Source organism: Lethenteron reissneri, chromosome 72, assembly GCF_015708825.2.
Source record: "Lethenteron reissneri isolate LAM-NWPU_2019-01 chromosome 72, ASM1570882v1, whole genome shotgun sequence".
NCBI lineage: Eukaryota > Metazoa > Chordata > Hyperoartia > Petromyzontiformes > Petromyzontidae > Lethenteron > Lethenteron reissneri.
Window position 1 is genome coordinate 4,400,109 of NC_083850.1, and position 18,298 is coordinate 4,418,406.

General features: G+C 44.3%; 1 protein-coding gene across 1 annotated transcript in view; it reads left to right on the forward strand.

Moving 5' to 3' along the window:
* Window positions 1–18,151, forward strand: part of LOC133361337 (oocyte zinc finger protein XlCOF6-like) — a gene marked incomplete at its 3' end in the record, with an annotated part of 31,845 nt that extends 13,694 nt beyond the window's left edge. The window contains exons 3-5 of the mRNA XM_061580269.1: window positions 3,918–4,264; window positions 10,223–10,726; window positions 17,617–18,151. Coding sequence (XP_061436253.1) covers window positions 3,918–4,264; window positions 10,223–10,726; window positions 17,617–18,151 — 1,386 coding nt within the window. The remainder of the gene's footprint in view (window positions 1–3,917; window positions 4,265–10,222; window positions 10,727–17,616) is intronic.
* Window positions 18,152–18,298: the final 147 nt, after the last annotated feature.

Below are 18,298 nucleotides of genomic sequence, written 5' to 3' on the forward strand. Positions count from 1 at the left end.
GACGCACAGTGAACAAATGTGGTGAACTAATAAAGAAATCATGGGGAATGATACTTTAACGCTTTGGTATTCTTGGAACGGAAATGGTTTGCATTGTACTGGAAATGTGTGAACATAGGACGTAATAAATATTCCCTTCGAGTTTTGATGTAAAAATGATTGCAGGTGAATAAAAACTTATTTTTAACAAATGTTGTCAGTTCTTTATTTTATAATGTTCCTAGCAAAAACATGTTCAGAGAATTTCAGGTGGATGATCTCCGTCACACAAGTGTGCCCTTAACCGGCAGCATCTTGGCTGTCTACACGATTAACACGTGTTCCTTGAGGGGAAAGGTCCCCGTAGTTAATCGTTCATCAACGTACCAGTCCCTAATCCCGAAGTATGTCGGGGATAAACGGTACTCTATAACATGTAAACTGTAATACTATAAACGATAGTGTTTTAATTTATAACCATATACACGGAGGTAAGGTATTATATATCATTAGAATAATTAGAATCACAGTGTGGTCGTATAAGAATCGCTAATATGTTTGTATAGTGTACGTGCAAGGATCGGATAAAAAATATTACAATTACAACATGGTCATATTACTATCACGATTTTCACTGCTAGATGTCATCGAATAACAAAAGACGAAATATATTTATATAAATACACGCACAACCCCATCATAAACTCATGAGATTATGAATCGTTATAAGTAATATAACAATCACAAATTGTGACAAAGCGAAATTCCCACAAGCAAAACACCACGCTCACGTGACGAATTCTTAAACAAACTGCAACACTCAAGTGACAGAACTAAACAAAAAAAACGCCGCAATAAAAAAACAACATCAATGGGCAAGTCCTAAAAACAGACAACACACGCACGTTAGTAGCTGTTAGAAGAAGACAACACCTAGCACCTTCAACTATACACATCATACAGCCAACTCGTAAATGGGAAGGTATATGACAGCCTTCGCTGCTGTCGACGGGGCCAAGCAGCGAGTGTTTAACTCCATTGTTTCAGAATCCGTGTCATCACCCGGCCACAGCGCCTTAGCCAAACTACATCTCCCCAACAAGGCAGCCTTCCCTATGCTGTGTATTTTAGCAGTTTATTTACGGACGCACGTGAAGATAACAATTCGTCTAGAAAAGGCAGGCGACTTGTTCTACCAACATGATTTCAATTTACATCCGAAAGTTCATTCATGAGCAGTATTCACTAAGCCCCAATAGCACTCACCTACACACAGTTATGATTAAACAAAGTAAACATTAGTCGCTCATCCCAGCTCAGACATGATCATAGCAATTATTTCCAAATCCGTGTCGGGTCCCACGAGAACAGGGCACGTTCACAAACTCTCAAATTGTAAACTCACATTGCATACTCTAACATTATAAACTCTAACAATGTAACCTTTAAAACTATGAGCTATACATTGTAACGCTTTAAAATAACACTACAAACTAGTGTTATAGTAAACTATAATGTTGTGAACTCTAACAATATAAGCTAACAGCGATACATTATAACGCTATAAAATAACATCATAAACAAGTGTGATATTCGAATCTCATTCGAATTCTTTGCTTCACACCGTGGTCCTCTAAGAATCACACTATGCTCGTGAGTATGTAACATGTCTGTATGTAATATGCATGAATGTAATATGTATGTATGTAACATGTCTATATGTAATATGTATGCATGAGATATGTCTCTATGTAGTATGTATGCATGTAACATGTATGTATGTAATATGGACGTGCGAACCAAGGGTGGGATATGTGAAGCGGAAGGTGCAGGATCAGGATGGGATTAAAATTATTTGAATAACACTTTGGAGGTATTAGGATCAAGCTGTCTACTATTGGATGAATGTTCCATCTCAATGGCATCAAATATCAATATTCAGTATGAATATGTAAAATAATCGCACAAACCCAATATTAGCCCGTGAAATAATGAATCGTTACAAGTGTAATGACTCCGGACTCAGACTGCAGAGGGTTCTTTTATTTAGCCTTTAACGCGGTTTCAGACCCCAGGCGTCACGATGTCGCAACGACGACGACGAGACAGCAACCAGCCAACACAGCCCCAAACCTCGTTCCTCCCCCTCTCTCATTCTCGGCGTGAACCTCCGACCACACTTGGTCTCGCCTTCCCTTCTCGAACTCTCTCTATCTTGTTGTCACCACTTGTCCCTTAGTTGACGCATTGTCTTTACATCACCCACCTCTATGACCTCTACCTGTCCCCGCCATGGGCGGAGCAACTTGAATTTTCCCGGTGGCACCTGTGGGCAATACAACCATGCCCTGTCCCCCACTGCCCATGGAAGCACGTGTTCCCGCCGCCCCGAGTTCTTTTCATTAGCGGATTGCGCTCTGGTGGGGAAAGGTCCTCGTTATGAATCGTTTCGCAACGTTCAGGTCCAGAATACCGAAGTATACCGGGAATCACCTGTACTTAAAAACATGTAAACTGATAACACTATAAACAATAACACTAAACATTAAACGACAAAAAAACCTACCAACTGATTTTATAATTTATACCACCATAAACGGAGGTACGGTATTTTAATTTCATTAGAAGTATTATAATGGAACTCTACACATGGTTAATTGTTCGTTCAATCGAACCAACGGTCGGATATGTGAACTGTGGGGGTCGAGGGTAAGAATCGCATTCAAATTTTAGAATGACAATTTTGTCGTATTAGCAAATTACTGTACTTGAATGTATGTTATGTGCAAATGCAAATTGTTAGTCGTAAATGCGAGGGAGGGGTTAAGAGGTGCACGTTTAATCCAGTGTTAACATTTATTTTAGCATCATATTTAATGACACTGTTGTTGATAAGAATTCGTCTGGACATGGCATGTGACTTGTTCTACTCGATCAACCAAAATTAGTACAATGTCGGTCATACAGGAGTGTGATTTCATTCATGAGTAGCATTCACACAACCCCGATGACACTAACCTACCTAAAGTTATGGTTAAACAAAGTAATCTTGAGTGACTTAATTCTCAGCTCAGACATGATCATCGCAATCATTTCCAAAGACGTGTGGGGTCCTGCGAGAGCAGGTCCTGACTACAAACAGCTGGGCAGCAGAATCGGAAGTAGCTGCGTCGCCCTCGAAATGTGATGGGTTTCACTCCCTCGTTGAGAAGGCCGCTCTCTTCCTTTTCTAAAGTTACATGCTAATTTCTCTGCATTCACTTTAAATCGAGGACAATGTTTTTCCATTTATTCAAAATAAGCGCACAATTACACACTGAGATGCACTTACATATTCATGCATGAAGCACAATGGGCACATTACCCTTCGGTATGTTAATCTACATGCGGATTGTGCCTTCCAAAATTAACAATCGAATGCAAATATCCTGAAAGACAAAGGATTTGATCCTAGGCGGGGAGTTATAAGACGGCTCAGAAGCAGAGCTCAATGCCATTTCGAGAGGGAACTTGATGAGGTTGGACGCTCGACTCGTCGCTCTGCTGATCGCCCTTCAACCGCGAGACAACGCAGCCTGGCGAGCACAATTGCTGTGTCGACAGTTAGGCGACTTTGCATCGGGAGAGTTCGTGGCGACATCTTTAGACGGGTTCCAGACATCGATCTACCGTGAATCTCCAAGTAAGTGTCTATTTTCGCGGATAAACTCTTAAACGTGTTCGTCGTCAAATTAGCGGTATTTTTTTGCGTCTCGGTTAGACGCGAGTGTCGTTCTTGTTTTAGCAGTTTAAAAAATCCAAAACTCCTTTCGGCCGATAGCGTACTTTTGACTCAATAACACCGCTGCTGTTGCTACGCTCACATGGAGCAGAGACGCTCTCCACAGCCCCACGCACACTGAGGCAAGAAGCCATTCAATTGCTCTGTGTGTGAGAAGTCCTTTTCACGGCCATCACATTTTAAGAGACACCAAAGAACACACACGGGCGAGAAGCCGTTCCTGTGTTCTGTGTGTGGGAAGACATTTGCACAGTCATCACATCTTCAGAGTCATCAGAGAACACACACGGGCGAGAAGCCATTCCTGTGCTCTGTGTGTGGGGAGGCCTTTACACGGGCATCAACTCTTCAAACTCATCAGAAAACACATACGGGCGAGAAGCCATTCCTGTGCCCTGTGTGTGGTAAGACATTTGCACAGTCGTCAACTCTTAAGAACCATCAGAGAACACACACGGGCGAGACGCCATTCCTGTGCCCTGTGTGTGGGAAGGCATTTGTACGGTCATCAACCATGAACAGGCATCAGAAGGTCCACAATGATAGGAAACTGAAATCAAAAGCTGAAATTCAAGGTGCTGCAATGAGTCCTGAAGAAGTTTCCACCCTCGATCCCATGCAGTTGGATCCCGAGAGATGGCTGGAAGTAATGGAGTGGCTCGAGGATCAAACCGAGAGCTCGGGGTGACTGAAACATAATATTGCATGTGGTTACACCTATTAAGCCATATCGAGTACTTTTGTGCGTTATTTTTACCATTTTAGTTTTACAGTTTTTGTGAGTTTAATTACGTGCACAGTGGTGGTTTGTAATGTTATCGGATTACTTGCCGAAGTGGTGTGAAGTGCACTGGTTGTGAGAGGGTTCAATTGTAGTCGTTAAGTGTTCCTGTTGAGCTAAAGTTGGAATGCGTCTGTAGGTACATCTTTACTCAACATTTTAAACGTTTTTTTTCAAGTATAAAGCTGTTTTTATTGGTATTAATCGACTTTAGATAGCCGATTTCAGGATGTACATTGATGACGCGTTCGTTGGATATATGGCCTTGACTTCAACATAGACGCACAGTGAACAAATGTGGTGAACTAATAAGGAAATCATGGGGAATGATCCTTTAACGCTTTGGTATTCCTGGAACGGAAATGGTTTGCATTGCACTGGAAATGTAATAAATATTCGGTTCGAGTTTTGACGTAAAAATTATTGCAGATTAATAAAACGTATTTTTTACAAATGTTTGTCTGGTCTTTATTTTATAATGTTCCTAGCAAAAACATGTTAATATAATTTCAGGTGGAGGATCTCCGTCACACAAGTGTGCCCTTAACCGGCAGCATCTTGGCTGTCTACCCGATTAACACGTGTTCCTTGAGGGGAAAGGTCCCCGTAGTTAATCGTTCATCAACGTACCCGTCACTAATCCCGAAGTATGTCGGGGATAAACTGTACTCTATAACATGTAAACTGTAATACTATAAACGATACCACTAAACATTTAACGTTTATAAACTCATAACCATATACACGGAGGTAAGGTATTATAATATCATTAGAATCACAGTGTGGTCGTATAAGAATCACGCACAAACCCATTATAAACCTATGAGATTATGAATCGTTACAATTATTATAACAATCACAAATTGTGACGACTAGTGGGATTCGAATAATTGGAATTCGATTCATATTCTTAGGTTTTTTCGGTAAAGTCACGTAGGTAAAAACATTAAAAAATAAAATAAAAATCACGACGTTTCGGAGGCAACACAAGCTTCCGTCTTCAGGTGGTACCGTCACAGCCACGACAGCTGTATCAAGTAAATGAGAGATTGCAGGAGCTACCACTCCGTTTATATAATGGTTGGAGAAGGTGGTGGGGAAGACGGAGTGGTAGCTCCTGCAATTTCTCATTTACTTGATACAGCTGTCGTGGCTGTGACGGTACCACCTGAAGACGGAAGCTTGTGTTGCCTCCGAAACGTCGTGATTTTTATTTTATTTTTTAATGTTTTTACCTACGTGACTTTACCGAAAAAACCTAAGAATATGAATCATTGCAGTCACGAAAGCTTCAAATCTAGAATGTAATTCGATTCTAATCCTGCATATCCTATACCCGGTTCGCATATTCACTTACCATACATACGACAACAGTATGATTGTAATTTGAGCACAGTGCGATTCTAATTATTCTTATGCGATTAAAATCCCACTATAACAGTTAATAGTATGTTACAGCGTTCATAGGTTGTAATATTGCGTTTCACTATGTTAGAACTTAACATGTGAGAGCTTACAACTATCAGAGTTGATCAAATGCGACGATCAAAGGTAAGTTTGATCAGAGTCTTTGATCAAAGGCGTCATCTCATCAAGGAACACCACCTCCCTGCGTATATAACAGCAACAGAAGCGAGTTCATTCATGAGTAGTATCCACTTAGCCCCGATAACACTAACCTACACACACAGTTATGGTTAAACAAAGTCATCTTTAGCCACTTAATTCTCAGCTCAAACATGATCATTACAATAATTTCCAACGACGTGTGGGGTCCCGCGAGAGCAGGGCCCGGCTACAAAATAGGCGCTGAAATGAGTCCTGAAGAAGATTCCACCTTCGAGCCCATGAAGTTGGATCCCGAGAGATGGCTGGATGTAATGGAGTCGCTCGAAAGTCAAATCTAAAGCAACGGATAACTGAAATTATTTTGAGTTTGGTGAGACCTATTAAGCCACATTGTGTGCAATTGTGTATGTTTTAGACCAAGCAATACGTTACAATTGATGTATCAGTGATTTTGATACTCGAGTTTTGCAGTTTGTTAGAATATTTCGTCACGTGCAGTTGGTGGTTTGTGATATCGAATTACTTGCTGAAGTGGTGCGAGGAGCAGTGTTTGTGAGACCGTGCAATTCCTGACAATATTGTCGTGGTCAAGTGTTCCTGTTGGAATGAGTCTGTTGTTACAACTTTACTCGATATATTTTACTTGTTTTTTCCTTCATATCGCTTTTTTGGATGGTAATACGCGACTTTAGATAACTGATTTCAGGATTCCACCTTCGATCGTATTTAAATCACACTCTGCGCATATGTATGTATAGTGGACGTGCAAGCAAACTGTGCTCGTATGTATGTTATATGCATCTATGGCCTTTGGACATGCGAACCGGTGGTCGGTGCAGGATTATGATCGGATTAAAATGATTAGAATATCACTTTGGTAGTATTAGAATTACACTGAGCTAGAATGTATGTTAAATGTAGATGCACATCGGGAGTCGTTAATGCGGCCTGGGTGGTGCCAGATTTAGAATCGCATCAAAATTATTAAAATCGCACCATGGTCGTATTAGAATCAAGCTGCCCACTGCTGGTAGAATGTTCCATCGCAATGGCACCGAATAGCAATATACAGCATTGATATTGGGCATGGAGCCTTCAAACAAAACCTTGCGCATTTTGACCTGGTTCTCGACGCCCGTCCCGCGCCCATGGTAGAATCTTGTGCATGTCGGGGCGTCAAGGGTTCGCACCACAGCCTTGAAGGATTAGGCAGGTCCCTGGCTTCTTTTGAAGAATGTGACCAGGCTCCAGGCACCGGTTCCTCGCACGTGGCGGATCCTTGAGGCACCCCGGGCCTCTGGGGCTCGGAAACTGTGGGCGCCACAACACATTTCATTTGGAGTACGGTTTCCGTTGCCGAGCGCCCCACCACGTTGGACACACCAGACTTGGGCTGTACAGGACATGGGGATGAGCTGTCTGGGTGGGGACGGACATAACTACATGGGCACACACTGCGGCCATTTCACCTCTATGACTTCTACCTGTCGCCGCCGTGGGCGGAGCAACTTGGTGTACGTACCCGGTGTCACCTTTGGGCAACACAACCTGTCTACGACCGCCCATGGAAGCACGTGTTCCCGCCGCCCCGTGTTCTTTTAATTAGCGGCTTGCTAATCGTTTCACAACGTTCTGGTCCCGAAACCCGAAGTATACGGGGGATCACCTGTACTCTATAACATGTAAACTGATAACACTATGAACAATAACACTAAACATTAAACGACTTTATTTTTTTTATAATAGATTCCACCATAAACGGAGTTACGGTATGAGAATGTCATTGGAAGCATTTTAATCGCTCATATGTATGTAAAGTGTAGGTTCAATCGAATCGGGGGACGGATACGCGAACTGTGGGGGTTTGCAGGGTTAGAATCGAATTAAAATTATTCTAGTAACAATATGTTCGTATGCGCATTTTACTGTGCTTGAATATATGTTATGTGCAAATGCGAATCGTTAGTCATAAATGCTAGGCAGGGTTTAAAATGTGCATGTTTAATCCAGTGTTAACGTTAATCCAGTGTTAGCATTATTTTTAAGGACAATATTGTTAATATCAATTCGTCTGGACATGGCACGTGCCTTGTTCGTCTCGATCAACCAAAATTAGTACAATGTCGGTCATAAATGTGTGCGAGTTCATTCATAAGCAGTGTTCGCTGATCCCCGATGACACAGACCTACACACAAAGTACTCTTTGTTAAATTAACTATCAGCTCAGACATCATCATCTCAATCATTTACAAAGACGTGTGGGGTCCCGCGAGAGCAGGGCCTGGCAACAAATATCTGAGCAGCGGAAGCAGCAGAATCAGAAGTAGCTGCGTCGCCCTCGAAATGTGATGTTGCTGCTGCTGTATTTGTTTCTGCGTCGATCAAGATTGACGCTCTTGATCAACTCTGACATTGTAGACTCTCACATGTTAAACTCTAACATAGTGAAATATAATATTACAACCTATGAACTACAACCTATCCATTGTTACGCTTTAAAATACGATTAACTGTTATAGTGCAGAACCACATAATTGGAGGTGTGTGATTATAATCGCATACTAATCATTAGAATCGCACTGAGCTAATTAGAATCACACTGTGGTTGTACGTATGGTAAGTTAATATGACAACCGGTGGTAGGATATGCAGGATTAGAATCGAATTACAATTATTCGAATCCCACTCGTATTAGAATCACACTTTCCACTGTTGGATGAATGTGTCGTATCAATGGAATCGAATAGCCATATAAGTATATACAGTATACACAAATAAAGAGTATAACAATCACACATTGTAACATAGATACAAGAAACATTATTTAAAAAACGTATTTACAAATATATATTCCACTTTTTTTTAAACTCAGAATGTCGTCGTTCATGTGGGGAGATGGAGCGCAGTGGATCGTATCGTCTAAGCTGCTTTTAGGAATCCGTGTGATAACCCAGTCACATCGCCTAACTCCAGTTGCAGCGCCTTACCCAAGCTACATCTCCCCAACAAGGCAGCCTTCCCGCTGCTGTGTATTATGTTCATGGGATAACAGAGGTGTGTATTTTCCCATACGCCTTGCCCAAAAAGACTGATTGTCCGCTTAACAGCCTAGCCCATAAACCACCATTGGTGACAGTGTTGTTTGAGAGCAGCTATTAAAGTCGCTGCAGCAAACGAGGTGGTGGCTGGCCAAACCATGCCTCGTGTTTGTCTCCGGAGTTATGACGGATACAAACCAGACCAAGCGGAGACCATGTACCAGATCGGATTTTGGTTACTGATGTTAGAGTGATTGTATTGCAAGTGTGGTCACTACGCTTCTGTACGTGCTCACTCCCGAAGCTCGGCGATTTTTGGCAACGCCACGGGGCTGCATTCACTTTAAATCGAGGACAATGGAGGGCATGGGGAACGTGTTTTTTCAGCGCTAATCCCATTTATTCAAAATAAGCGCACAATTACACACTGAGATGCACGTACATATTCATGCATGAAGCACAATGGACACATTACTCTTCGGTATGTTAATAGACATGCGGATTGTACCTTCCAAAATTAACAATCGAATGCAAATATCCTGAAAGACAAAGGATTGGATCCTAGGGGGGGAGTTATAAGGCGGCTCAGAAGCAGAGCTCAATGCCATTTCGAGAGGGAACTTGATGAGGTTGGACGCTCGACTCGTCACTCTGCTGATCGCCCTTCAACCGCGAGACAACGCAGCCTGGCGAGCACAATTGCTGTGTCGACACTTAGGCGACTTTGCGTCGGGAGAGTTCGTGGCGACATCTTCAGACGGGTTCCAGACATCGAAATACCGTGAATCTCCAAGTAAGTGTCTATTTTCGCGGATAAACTCTTAAACGTGTTCGTCGTCAAATTAGTGGGATTTTTTTGTGCCTCGGTTAGACGCGAGTGTCGTTCTTGTTTTAGCAGTTAGCAAAATCCAAAACTCAACGCTAAACATCCTTGCGGCCGATAGCGTACTTTTGACTCGATAACACCGCTGCTGTTACTACGCTCACATGGAGCAGAGACGCTCTCCACAGCCCCACGCACACGGAGGCAAGAAGCAATTCAATTGCTCTGTGTGTGGGAAGGCATTTTCAAGGCCATCAACTCTTCAAAGTCACCAGAGAACACACACGGGCGAGAGGCCGTTCCTGTGTTCTGTGTGTGGGAAGGCATTTGCACGGTCATCACATCTTCAGAGTCACCAGAGAACACACACGGGCGAGAAGCCATTCCTGTGCCCTGTGTGTGGGAAGAAATTTGCACAGTCATCACATCTTCAGAGTCACCAGAGAACACACACGGGCGAGAAGCCATTCCTGTGCCCTGTGTGTGGGAAGAAATTTGCACAGTCATCAACTCTTCAGAGTCATCAGAGAACACATACGGGCGAGAAGCCATTCCTGTGCCCTGTGTGTGGGAAGACGTTTGCACACTCGTCACATCTTCAGAGTCATCGGAGAACACACACGGGCGAGAAGCCATTCCTGTGCCCTGTGTGTGGGAAGACGTTTGCACACTCGTCACATCTTCAGCGTCACCAGAGAACACACACGGGCGAGAAGCCATTCTTGTGCCCTGTGTGTGGGAAGGCATTTGCACGGTCATCAACCATGAACAGGCACCAGAAGGTCCACAATGATAGGAAACTGAAATCAAAAGCTGAAATTCAAGGTGCTGCAATGAGTCCTGAAGATAATTCCACCTTCGATCCCATGCAGTTGGATCCCGAGAGATGGCTGGATGTAATGGAGTGGCTCGAGAGTCAACCAGAGAGCTCGGGGTGACTGAAAAAATATTACGTCATGTGGCTATACCTTTTTAATCCGTATCGAGTACTTTTGTGTGTTATTTTGACCATTTTAGTTTTACAGTTTTTGTGAGTTTAATGACGTGCCCAGTGGTGGTTTGTAATGTTATGGGATTACTTGCCGAAGTGGTGTGATGAGCACTCGTTGTGAGAGGGTTCTATTGTAGTCGCGAAGTGTTCCTGTTGAGCTAAAGTTGGAATGCGTCTGTAGGTACATCTTTACTCAACATTTTAAACGTTTTAGTTTTCAAGTATATGGCTTTTTTTGATTGGTATTAATCAACTTTAGATAGCCGATTTCAGGATGTGCATTGACGACCCGTTCGTTGGATATATGGCCTTGACTTCAACAAAGACGCACAGTGAACAAATGTGGTGAACTAATAAGGAAATCATGGGGAATGATCCTTTAACGCTTTTGTATTCCTGGAACGGAAATGATTTGCATTGTACTGTAACTGTTTGAACATAGGACATAATAAATATTCGGTTACAATTTTAACGTCAACATTATTGCAGATGAATAAAAACGTATTTTGAACAAATGTTTGTCCGTTCTTTATTTTAAAATGTTAATAGTAAAAACGTGTTAAGCGAGTTTCAGGTGGAGGATCTCCGTCACACAAGTGTGCTGTCTACCCGATTAAACACGTGTTCCTTGAGGGGAAAGGTCCCCGTTGTTAATCGTTTCTCAACCTACCATTCCCTAATCCCGAAGTATGCCGGGGATACACTGTACTCTATAACATGTAAACTGTAACACTATAAACGAAAACACTAAACATTAAACGATTATAAACTAGTGTTTAAATTTAGAACCATATAAACGGAGGTAAGGTATTATTATGTCATTAGAAGCATTAGAATCGGTGTGGTCGTATTAGAATCACACTCTGCTCATATGTATCTATGGTCTACGTGCAAGGATCGGATACAATTATTAAAATTACAACACGGTCGTATTACAATCACGATTTTCACTGCTAGATGAAGGTCTCATCTCTATGTCATCGAATAGCAATAGACGGAATATTTATATATACGTCATAAATGAGTGAGCTAATTCTTCGGTAGTATTCGCTACACACCGATTGCACTAACCTACACTAAGTTATGTTTAAACAAAGTAAACTTTAGTCGCTCAAATGTCAGCTTAATTAGGATAATCGCAATTGTTTCCATAGACGTGTGGGGTCCCACGAGAGCAGAGTCGGCGTGCAAACAGCCGGGCAGCAGTTGGAGCAGAAGCAGAAGTCGCTGCTTTGCCATCGAACGGTTTCGTAGCTGCCGTAGTTGCTTCTGTTACTGTTATATACGCAGCATATTGGTGTCCCGTAAGAGGATAACGGCTTATATATAAAAAAAATAACGCTGATCAAACCTACCAGATCAACGCTCTCGATCGACGCCTTTGGTATTCTCTTACATTCAGGGGCGGTTTCTTCATTAGGGCGATTGGGCGACGCACCACCAATGTCATTCAACCACAGAGTCACTCTAGCCGTCACTGTCAGCCTCTGGATATAGTTCAATCAGCGTCATGTCATGTTCTGTGGAGTACCGCCTCTTTTTGGGCGATTTCACTGCGGCTGAGAATCGCCCCGAGTGGCCCCATAGACTTACATTCAAAGATGTTTTTTTTTCGAACGGGGGCGCTGCAATGCATTCTCTATGGCTTCCGGGAGGGCATGCACTAACGTGCTTACGTCATCATACGTGCTAACGTCATCATACGTAAGCACGTTTCATCCAACAATATAATTTATCGCCACCTAGTGGAATCTTTAATAAAATAAACTTGAGTGGTTTGTTTTAATAGTGAGTATATAAACAAACAAGATGTATTGTAAGAGTCACTTTATTTTTCATTAATATTAAAGAAGTGAAGTTGCCTTTACATGCTTAAGCTGTTAATTTATTCATTGCATGGGTGGACCTTATCCTTATCAATAATCCAGACATTTGCCCCCTGAGAGATTTTGCAGGAGCCGCCACTGCTTACATTGTTAACTCTCACACTGTGAACTTTAACATTATGAATTCCAACAATATAAATTAAACATTACCATATACATTTGAAGAATATACAAAATACTGTAAACTATTGTTATAGTAAACTCTAACAATATAACCTATGAGCTATACATCATAACGCTATACAATAACATTATTAACTAGTGTTATAGATTAGAAAAACCTACATTGAAGTGTGATATTCGAATCGCATTCAAATTATTCGAATCACTCCGTGGTCCTCTTCGAATCAGACTACGGTCGTAAGTATGTAACATGCATGCATGTGTAATGCGGGCGTAAACGGCTTGGCGGATGTGACGTCATGTGGGGAGGAGTCAGGGTCACGTGAGAGGGAGATGGTATAGCGGTGAGACAGGAAGAGATCGAGGGCAGTCGGGGGAGTGAAGGGTGATGAACACGTTGGGTGGTCGCCGTGCCTCAGCCTGGTGGCTGAGGGGCTCATGACGGCGCCAGCCAGCGGGGTGGAAGAGAGTTGGGGATAGAGCTGAGGTTGGAGATGGCGAGATAGCCACAGAGGCCACGCAGGGCTGAGATTGGGGAGTGGCGAGATCGCCACACACGGTAAGACTCGGCACCGCCGGCCAGCGGTGACCGAGCACGGAGGAACAGGGAGCAGCGGTGGAGCTGCTGTGAGAGCAGCCGGAGGGCTGCACCAAGAGCCTGCAGCGGAGCTGCAGAAGCGCGGAAGGCTACGGGAGCGAAGGCAGCTGTGGAGCTGCCAGGCAGAGAGTCTCAGGAGGAGTGCACACGGAGTCAGAGAGAAGCGTCCGAGTCTTTTATTACACTGTTGTCAGAAGTGAAACGGCATCTCAAAACAACTGAGAGAAAGAAAAGAAAAGAATATTCCTGCGCCATCATCTGCTACATCATCCGACGACGACGACCTTCCTCAGACGGTGGACCTGCCTGCGATGGAAGAGGAGATCCGTGCTGGAACGAGTACGGGTCCGGGTGAGCAAGGTGTCGCCGCGTTGGTGGACCTGTCTGTGCCGGAGGACGCCAACTTACGATGGAGACAGATGGCGGCGCAGATGGAGACCTTGAAAATCGTGCTGGCGCAACTGTGTGAGTTCACCACGCCGAGGACGGCGTCGGGGAGGCCCGGTGGTGATCCGCAGGCCTCCGCCTTTCCTGCGCTGCCAGCGCCATCTGCCACGTGGCACGAAGATGCCATCTTGGGCGTGGCAGGGGAGAAACGGCGGGAAGCAGCAGCAACAACTGCAACAGCAGCAGCAACAACAGCAGCAACAAAAACGCAACAGCAACAACTGCAGCAACTGCAGCAGCAACAACTGCAACAGCAACAACTGCAACACCTTCAGAGATGCTGCGTCCTGCGGCACCATCCAGGCGAAGAAATGAAGAGCAGAGCCCGAATCACATTACATACATACGAGCACAGTTCACATGCCCGTACACTATTACACATATGTAGAGAAGTTCCCAGGACGCACTCGGAGACGAATGTGAGGTTTAAGGGCTGTCGCCGAGGGTTTATTAAAGTTATTGACATACACCAGGTGTACCAACTTCCCAGGGGTGAGGGGTGCCGGGCTCGGTTCCACTGGTCCCCCCGACACAGTCGGCTGCCCCGTGCTGCCTCCTCTGCGCCGGCCGTGGGCTCGGCCAACACGGCCGGCCGAGGAGCGCAGCCACCTCCAGCCCTGGCGCTGCGCTCTTTCCTATCCCGACTCCCTTGCCCCTGGCTCCCCGTTCCACCTGACTCCGAGCCCCGACTTCTGCACAGACCCCATGTTGTTGCTGCTTAATATGACCAGACTCCAGGCACCGGTTCCTCGCACGTGGCGGATCCTTGAGGCACACCGGGCCTCTGGGGCTCGGAAACTGTGGGCGCCACAACACATTTCCTTTTGGCGTACGGTTTCCCTTGCCGAGAGCCCCACCACGTTGGACACACCAGACTTGGGCTGTACAGGACATGGGGATGAGCTGTCTGGGTGTGGACGGACATAACTACATGCGTACACACTGCGGCCATTTCACCTCTATGACTTCTACCTGTCGCCGCCGTGGGCGGAGCAACTTGGTGGACGTACCCGGTGTCACCTTTGGGCAACACAACCTGTCTACGACCGCCCATGGAAGCACGTGTTCCCGCCGCCCCGTGTTCTTTTAATTAGCGGCTTGCTAATCGTTTCACAACGTTCTGGTCCCGAAACCCGAAGTATACGGGGGATCACCTGTACTCTATAACATGTAAACTGATAACACTATGAACAATAACACTAAACATTAAACGACTTTATTTTTTTTATAATAGATTCCACCATAAACGGAGTTACGGTATGAGAATGTCATTGGAAGCATTTTAATCGCTCATATGTATGTAAAGTGTAGGTTCAATCGAATCGGGGGACGGATACGCGAACTGTGGGGGTTTGCAGGGTTAGAATCGAATTAAAATTATTCTAGTAACAATATATTCGTATGCGCATTTTACTGTGCTTGAATATATGTTATGTGCAAATGCGAATCGTTAGTCATAAATGCTAGGCAGGGTTTAAAATGTGCATGTTTAATCCAGTGTTAACGTTAATCCAGTGTTAGCATTATTTTTAAGGACAATATTGTTAATATCAATTCGTCTGGACATGGCACGTGCCTTGTTCGTCTCGATCAACCAAAATTAGTACAATGTCGGTCATAAATGTGTGCGAGTTCATTCATAAGCAGTGTTCGCTGATCCCCGATGACACAGACCTACACACAAAGTACTCTTTGTTAAATTAACTATCAGCTCAGACATCATCATCTCAATCATTTACAAAGACGTGTGGGGTCCCGCGAGAGCAGGGCCTGGCAACAAATATCTGAGCAGCGGAAGCAGCAGAATCAGAAGTAGCTGCGTCGCCCTCGAAATGTGATGTTGCTGCTGCTGTATTTGTTTCTGCGTCGATCAAGATTGACGCTCTTGATCAACTCTGACATTGTAGACTCTCACATGTTAAACTCTAACATAGTGAAATATAATATTATAACCTATGAACTACAACCTATCCATTGTTACGCTTTAAAATACGATTAACTGTTATAGTGCAGAACCACATAATTGGAGGTGTGATTATAATCGCATACTAATCATTAGAATCGCACTGAGCTAATTAGAATCACACTGTGGTTGTACGTATGGTAAGTTAATATGACAACCGGTGGTAGGATATGCAGGATTAGAATCGAATTACAATTATTCGAATCCCACTCGTATTAGAATCACACTTTCCACTGTTGGATGAATGTGTCGTATCAATGGAATCGAATAGCCATATAAGTATATACAGTATACACAAATAAAGAGTATAACAATCACACATTGTAACATAGATACAAGAAACATTATTTAAAAAACGTATTTACAAATGTATATTCCACTTTTTTTTAAACTCAGAATGTCGTCGTTCATGTGGGGAGATGGAGCGCAGTGGATCGTATCGTCTAAGCTGCTTTTAGGAATCCGTGTGATAACCCAGTCACATCGCCTAACTCCAGTTGCAGCGCCTTACCCAAGCTACATCTCCCCAACAAGGCAGCCTTCCCGCTGCTGTGTATTATGTTCATGGGATAACAGAGGTGTGTATTTTCCCATACGCCTTGCCCAAAAAGACTGATTGTCCGCTTAACAGCCTAGCCCATAAACCACCATTGGTGACAGTGTTGTTTGAGAGCAGCTATTAAAGTCGCTGCAGCAAACGAGGTGGTGGCTGGCCAAACCATGCCTCGTGTTTGTCTCCGGAGTTATGACGGATACAAACCAGACCAAGCGGAGACCATGTACCAGATCGGATTTTGGTTACTGATGTTAGAGTGATTGTATTGCAAGTGTGGTCACTACGCTTCTGTACGTGCTCACTCCCGAAGCTCGGCGATTTTTGGCAACGCCACGGGGCTGCATTCACTTTAAATCGAGGACAATGGAGGGCATGGGGAACGTGTTTTTTCAGCGCTAATCCCATTTATTCAAAATAAGCGCACAATTACACACTGAGATGCACGTACATATTCATGCATGAAGCACAATGGACACATTACTCTTCGGTATGTTAATAGACATGCGGATTGTACCTTCCAAAATTAACAATCGAATGCAAATATCCTGAAAGACAAAGGATTGGATCCTAGGGGGGGGAGTTATAAGGCGGCTCAGAAGCAGAGCTCAATGCCATTTCGAGAGGGAACTTGATGAGGTTGGACGCTCGACTCGTCACTCTGCTGATCGCCCTTCAACCGCGAGACAACGCAGCCTGGCGAGCACAATTGCTGTGTCGACACTTAGGCGACTTTGCGTCGGGAGAGTTCGTGGCGACATCTTCAGACGGGTTCCAGACATCGAAATACCGTGAATCTCCAAGTAAGTGTCTATTTTCGCGGATAAACTCTTAAACGTGTTCGTCGTCAAATTAGTGGGATTTTTTTGTGCCTCGGTTAGACGCGAGTGTCGTTCTTGTTTTAGCAGTTAGCAAAATCCAAAACTCAACGCTAAACATCCTTGCGGCCGATAGCGTACTTTTGACTCGATAACACCGCTGCTGTTACTACGCTCACATGGAGCAGAGACGCTCTCCACAGCCCCACGCACACGGAGGCAAGAAGCAATTCAATTGCTCTGTGTGTGGGAAGGCATTTTCAAGGCCATCAACTCTTCAAAGTCACCAGAGAACACACACGGGCGAGAGGCCGTTCCTGTGTTCTGTGTGTGGGAAGGCATTTGCACGGTCATCACATCTTCAGAGTCACCAGAGAACACACACGGGCGAGAAGCCATTCCTGTGCCCTGTGTGTGGGAAGAAATTTGCACAGTCATCACATCTTCAGAGTCACCAGAGAACACACACGGGCGAGAAGCCATTCCTGTGCCCTGTGTGTGGGAAGAAATTTGCACAGTCATCAACTCTTCAGAGTCATCAGAGAACACATACGGGCGAGAAGCCATTCCTGTGCCCTGTGTGTGGGAAGACGTTTGCACACTCGTCACATCTTCAGAGTCATCGGAGAACACACACGGGCGAGAAGCCATTCCTGTGCCCTGTGTGTGGGAAGACGTTTGCACACTCGTCACATCTTCAGCGTCACCAGAGAACACACACGGGCGAGAAGCCATTCTTGTGCCCTGTGTGTGGGAAGGCATTTGCACGGTCATCAACCATGAACAGGCACCAGAAGGTCCACAATGATAGGAAACTGAAATCAAAAGCTGAAATTCAAGGTGCTGCAATGAGTCCTGAAGATAATTCCACCTTCGATCCCATGCAGTTGGATCCCGAGAGATGGCTGGATGTAATGGAGTGGCTCGAGAGTCAACCAGAGAGCTCG